Source organism: Thalassophryne amazonica, chromosome 20, assembly GCF_902500255.1.
Source record: "Thalassophryne amazonica chromosome 20, fThaAma1.1, whole genome shotgun sequence".
Taxonomy (NCBI): domain Eukaryota; kingdom Metazoa; phylum Chordata; class Actinopteri; order Batrachoidiformes; family Batrachoididae; genus Thalassophryne; species Thalassophryne amazonica.
In genome coordinates, this window is record NC_047122.1 from 28,519,552 (window position 1) to 28,525,862 (window position 6,311).

Below are 6,311 nucleotides of genomic sequence, written 5' to 3' on the forward strand. Positions count from 1 at the left end.
TTTACTTTTTTTTTTTTTAAACAGAGAAGCTAGTTCTAATTGTTTAAACTGTATCCAATAAAGGTCAGCATTTTTCTTTGAAATTTTAATTATAAAAAAAAAAAAAACAGCTGGCAATTACAAAATATGCATTTGAGTAGTGTTCCTTTTACAGAACAATTTAAGCATTTATTTAGGCTCATACATCTGGACACGTCAAAAAACTCAAAATTTGATTGCATTTCTTGACATTCATTTGTGCGAAAAATATCTTAAAAAAGAAAATAATCAACTTGCATGCACAAGTTACAACACTGATCACACAAATCCCACTACAGCCAGATGATCAAAGTGTAAAACTCATGCTGCCAGTTACTTTGGGACGGATGTTACAGTTGAAGGGTGGTGCCGAAAAACAAACAAACTTTTTCAAGGTGCTTCTTCCTTTTTTGGTTCCTTTAGGGGTAAAAATAAATTGGGTGAAATTTCATGAGACATGAAAAATATTATCCAGTGCCGCCCGGCCCGTTTTTTGTGGCGTGCGAGTTGACATTTTGAGTTATGGACTGGATATATTAGTTCATTAGCGGCAGATTTTGTTACATCTCAGGTTGCATTCAACTTCCACATGGACGTCCTCATCAAGGACCCCTCAGAGTGGGAGGATAACCCATAATTCCAGTCGTCACAGCAGATCCTGGATAACATCACTGCTGAGCGAGGAGTTGCACGTATCCAGGATTACAATCCTAACCAAGGATGACCAGCAGCGCCAATACCTGCTGCTAGTTGTTGAGCGGCATTGAAGTCAGTTCCCAGATGCAAAGAAAATCAGAACTAAACGTCACTCCCTGTGAACTGTTTTCAGCAAATAGGTGGAGAGTGGCATGTTATACTTTTATTTATCTCTCTGTATAATCAGTTAAAGGAGAAAGGATTGTTGTTTCAATTTGTATTTCATTTGTGAACAGGTACATTACTATTGTCGGTTTGATTTGCTGTTTGGACTTTAACGCAGCAACACCATGACCACGTCTGAAGGAGGAAAGTACATATCATCATGAGTTCAGATTTTGTACAACCAGCCTTCCAAGATCAGAAAATAAGATTATTATTATTTTTTTTTTTAAGTGGTTCAAACTGTGGGCTGCAACCTGAAAAAGAGGTCACCAAAAACATCTGAGGACACATTACAGTTTAGTCAGATTTTTTTTTTTTTTAACTCAGTGATGACTATTTTCCGGAGTACACCAGTAACATCATTCAGTTACCTCTCAGAGTACACTAAATTGTTTTGAATGATTTATTTTCTCCCTTTAGCTGCTCCTGTTCATGTGCAGGTGTGCACATAACTGGTGCTCATGGTGCGCACAGCAAAAAACAGAGAAGCACTTTTTATGAGGAAAGCAATGAAAACAGACTGTATGAACGCATTCCCTCCATGTTTTCTGTCATGCATCATTTCTGAGCATGCGTGAGCACCATGAGCAATAATTATATACATGCCTGCTAGTGTGCATGTTGCTAATGATGGGGTGTACCCAGGGAAAGTGCATGGAGACATGGGGAGAGCATTCAAAATGGAAACGATGATATGGGCACTGACAGAGCTGGTGTGTGTGAGGTCAAAGTCCCAAACACTACACTGTCCCCTTTCAAAATTCTTTGGTAATTAAAACAAGAGAATATTTCCCCAATTTTCCTTAAAGTCAATAGTTAAATCTGAGTTGTCCTGCCTGCCAACAACAAATGAGCACAAAGGCTGAACTGGAACCCACTCAGCATACATAAAAACAGAACACTACCAATTCATGTGTTTTCAAATTTTCTGGCAGTTGAGAAACCTACAGGTGAAGCTTATTGTTGGACATTTTCACAAACATTTCTAGAGAGCTAAAAAGGCTCCATTATAAAACCCTACCTACATGGTTCACATCCCATCTTTGAGATCTATACCGCCGCCAAGCAGTCAAACAAAACCAAACCAATCACACTTCAGGGCTTTCTGCTAATTACCAAAAACCCTCTTTGAACACAAACCTACAGCTGTAACACACAATCTGTTCCTGGGTACTGAGGCAGGTTAAGTTGGTACTTTTTTTGCAGACCAGGTGGCACAAAGCGACCTCCCAGGAAGTGGAAGCGTCCTTGGAACAAAGACGCCGACTTCTTGGGTGCAGTCAGAGAAATGAGCATGTCGGGCTGGAGTCCGTCTGCGCTGCCGTGCTCCACATCCCAACCTGGAAATCAAACAGGAGCTCAGAGTCCAGCCCAGGATTCCTAAAAGAAACACGGCCAGTAAGTCATGAGGTGTCACCTGAGGGGATGTCGATACTGGCGATGGGGACTGTGGTCTTCTTAAGCACGTTCAGGATGGCGCCAAAAGGCTCTCGCACCGCACCCTTGAAGCTGAAGCCAAAGATGGCGTCTATCACCAGGTTATAGGCTTCATCAATCACATCTGCCTGGAAAAACATTTTCAAACATCTGTGGCTCCAAACACCAACAAGCATCTGGTTTAGTCTCAGGTACAGAAATCAGTTTGCTTACAGGAATCCACAGTGAAAAGTTCAATGATTTAGCAACAACTGATCAGCTGTTTAACCACAAAGAAAAAAAAAAAAAAAAAAAAAAACACCATGCAAGAGGTTTTTCACAGCTGTGGATAAAACTGCTGCATAAATGATGAACAGCAAACAAACCTCAGGCATCTCAGTCAGAAAAGGGATTTCCATTTTCTGGCACTGTGTGGTCAGACCCTGAAACAGCAGTTTGTTTGGCCGCTTTGGATACAGGATGGTGGGCTCATAACCCTGCAAGAACACATACACACACACACACACACACACAAACAGTTATTCACTCATTTCAGTCAGACTCCTTTAGAACACATAATGTGCAAAATAACTGATGACGGCATGAAAAATTTTCTTTTAGGGATTCAATTCTAAGAGCAACAGTAGGAAAATAACAAAAACCTAATATTCCAGTAACCACTATGTTCTTCCTGAGATAGTAAGTCAATATGTGCCTGCAATTAATATCAACATAATAACATTTAAAAAAATAAAATTCCCATTTTAAAGCAGAAATACAACTTTGCCCTTTCTGAGAAGATGCATGTTAGTTTGTCAGGAAGGTACAGTAGGGGGTCACAGGTTTGGATCAAAAGAATTATAACACGCAGCCTAACCAAGTGTGCCAACAAATCAAAATATTAGTATATTAAGTCTAGTGATGGTGCTTGATAAAATAACTTTTGCATGTATATACTAAAATACCAAAATTTTGCAGGTTATAGCTTTAAAAACACCAAGTTGGTGTGTGTTTTAAATGTCATTATTAATTACATTGCTGGTGATTGGCATTTATTGTTGTTTTTGACACTTTAACTGCTTCTGAAGTTTAATCAATGATGAAAAATTGATTTCTAGCTCCAGACCACAGAATGTCTGTGGTTTCAAACTGTATTTGACAATATCTGTTGATTTCAGACTATGGCACCCTGTACTCTGCTGTATATCCACACCCATATATCCTGTCAAGTACCAGAGCCAATGTGCAGACTGAAATGGACACCAATCAATCTATTCCAGACAACCAATCAAATTCACACTTCTCAACCATTTACAGGCACTGACAAAACCTGCAGAGCCGGTTGGAACATGCAAACTACACTCAGAAGGCTGCATTTGAAATAACAGCTTTGATGTGAGGGGAAAGTGCACACAACTGCTTCACTGTGACACTCTTATTGCTAATGTGCAATGAAAAATTACTTGCTGTCAGTAATTTTAAAAAATAAAATTCACTACAGTGTCATGTAGTGAAGACTGAACTTGCATGATTTTCTGTTAAAGATGTTTTACTCTATGAAAATCATTTGCAAAGCATGCTGTAAGTTTGTCACATTAATGCACGTGGTAAAACACTCACAAAGAGTTTCAGATGTCTTGCACAGACGAGACCATCACCACCGTTGTTTCCTGGTCCACAAATCACCAGCAGTGTTGGTCTGTCTTTGACCAGGGAACTGATGGGATATGCCTGCAAACGGAGAGTAGAACAACAGATGGGCATCCAACATCAACAATACTTTTGTGTGCAAAAACGAAATGCATCGTTTCATTATGAGTGATGCAATGCCAAATTGAATTGATTTACACAAAACCTGGAACGATTCAATTTGGATAAGATCAAAACTCCCATCATTTTAAGTGTAAGAAAAGTCTATAAAGGAATCAATTTTCACAAATCTTGAAAGGTTTATTTTGGAATCAGCGCTAAATTGAAAGAAACACTTATGAGCAAACTCATATATTTCTAACCTGGTAGAAGTCACCTAGTGTAGCATTTGGGACACTGGCAGTTGGCAAAATAGGGCAGCACAATGTCATTTGAACCCCGTCGTGGGATTTGACCACTTCCAGGGGCAGCCTGCCATTGTGCAACACAAACGTAGCATCACTTCACACTGAAAAATGGTGCACTGTTTTGTTTTCAGCTGTAATCACCAAAGCAGTTGGGAAAAGTGCATTTTTTTTTCTGTTCCCAGTAGAGAAGGGAAGATACCAAATGGGAGAGGTTGTGTCAGTACATTTTAGCCTACACACCTAGCAAGAGTAGCTGTGTTCTCTTGCCTGCACAACCGCCTCGACATGTTTGAGCTCCAGGTCATAAACAAACTGCAACACATGTCCGCTTTCCACCGCATCATCACTTTTTCTTTGTAGTTTCACTGTCTTTGCTATGTAATTTGCCCATACCTCAGAGAAAGTGCCATGTTTCTGATGGGAACATACATTATTGCGTCATATGTTTCATTTTTTAACCCTTTAGCGCTCACCCTCAAACGAAACTGCGCTGCCCAATTATAAGTGACTCTCTGGTTTTTGGATTTTATGCATGGTTTCATTTCAAAATAAGAGCTCACCCTGGAGACGGCTGTGGCACAGCTGAGCCCAGCCAGCTCCATCAGCTGGTCCACACTGAAGCCGTACTCACTGAAGAGCTCCTCGTCTATGTGCTGGGCCTCCTCCTGCCTGTGGAGTATTTACAGGTCAGTTTGTCCTCCAGGCGTACACACTTCATGCTGTGGAAACTTTACCCAAGATATCTGATGGTCTGAGCCATGGTGGACGCTGCTCTGCTACTGAAACACTCCTTCCTGTGGTTCCTGACTGCAGAGGACCCTGAACAGGTCCCTGTCTGAGAAAAAACTGGTATGGCACGTGAGGTCACCAGAAACCCGATCCCAAACAGAGCCCGCACACTCAACATCCAGATCGATCCAAATTCCTGGAATAGAAGAAATCCCAGTGACCCGCCTGAACCTGAAAGAAGTCTTGATGTGGTTTAAAACTCTTTACATCATTTTAATCACTGATGAAAACACCTAAAAATAATTCTGTCTATACATTAAAGATAGTTTATGACATTATATGTTGTCTCAGCTGTAAAAAAAAAAACATAAACCTGATTAGTAGACATTTAAAACACTTTAAATCAGTTTGTCCTTCTGTGTGTAGAACAAGTTTAAACCTGTTTATAGCAAACTTGAAAAGCAGAAAATTCGAACAGCTAATTTCTTTTTATTTTCTTTCTAAATGACTTAAAATTATTCAGTTATCAAAATATTTATGAATCAATTATTTCAGTAATTTCTAATAACACTCAACCCACATTTCCATCTTCGCTAATTCTGTTTTATGGATAAGAGTTTTCTGAATATTTTCTGAACCCGTCATGATATATTAACGCATGAACAACAAAATTAATTTAACTTTGGTTGCGGAGTTAGCCATTAGCTAATGCTAATCACTGGTAGAGTTCCTGAGAAAACATTAAAACCACCAATGTTAACAAGCGTGCCTTTAAAACAGCGTAACATGCACATTTCCCTTATAAAAACATGCAACAACCATACTTACGCTCTAATATACTAAACTTTGCAGAAACAGAAACGTTATTAAAGCACCATGAACCCTGTCATCTACTTCCTGTTTGAAAAGGTGTCAGAACTTCAAAATAAAAGTCTATTTCCTATAGATAAGATGGGCATCCGTAGACTGATTAAATGAAAGTAAATATTTTTAAAACACCGTGTTGTGTCCTCTGAAGTGTCATAAATGGACCAAAATGTTCTGTTTTATAGATATGCCATTATTATGAAACAGGATGTCAATATTTAAAACAGGTGAAGTTTTGAAAAAAATGTCAGACTATAATATAAATAAAAACGGGGAGTGTTGGACTTGAAGCCACAGTAGAATGTGTTCATGGTCTCAGACTGACTGTTTCGATTTCATCTGTGTTTGAGTAACATTAACACC

The 6,311-nt window shown here is 39.2% G+C and overlaps 1 protein-coding gene across 1 annotated transcript; it reads right to left on the reverse strand.

Annotated features, from left to right (window-relative positions):
* Nucleotides 1-1,097: 1,097 nt before the first annotated feature.
* naxe (NAD(P)HX epimerase) lies at nt 1,098-5,999 on the reverse strand. Its single transcript, XM_034160498.1, has 7 exons — nt 5,910-5,999; nt 5,087-5,277; nt 4,913-5,021; nt 3,916-4,026; nt 2,682-2,792; nt 2,297-2,444; nt 1,098-2,219 (listed from the first exon to the last, which is right to left on the reverse strand). The coding sequence occupies exons 2-7, from the start codon at nt 5,257-5,259 to the stop codon at nt 2,020-2,022; spliced, it is 852 nt and encodes a 283-aa protein (XP_034016389.1). The 5' UTR covers nt 5,260-5,277; nt 5,910-5,999; the 3' UTR covers nt 1,098-2,019.
* Nucleotides 6,000-6,311: the final 312 nt, after the last annotated feature.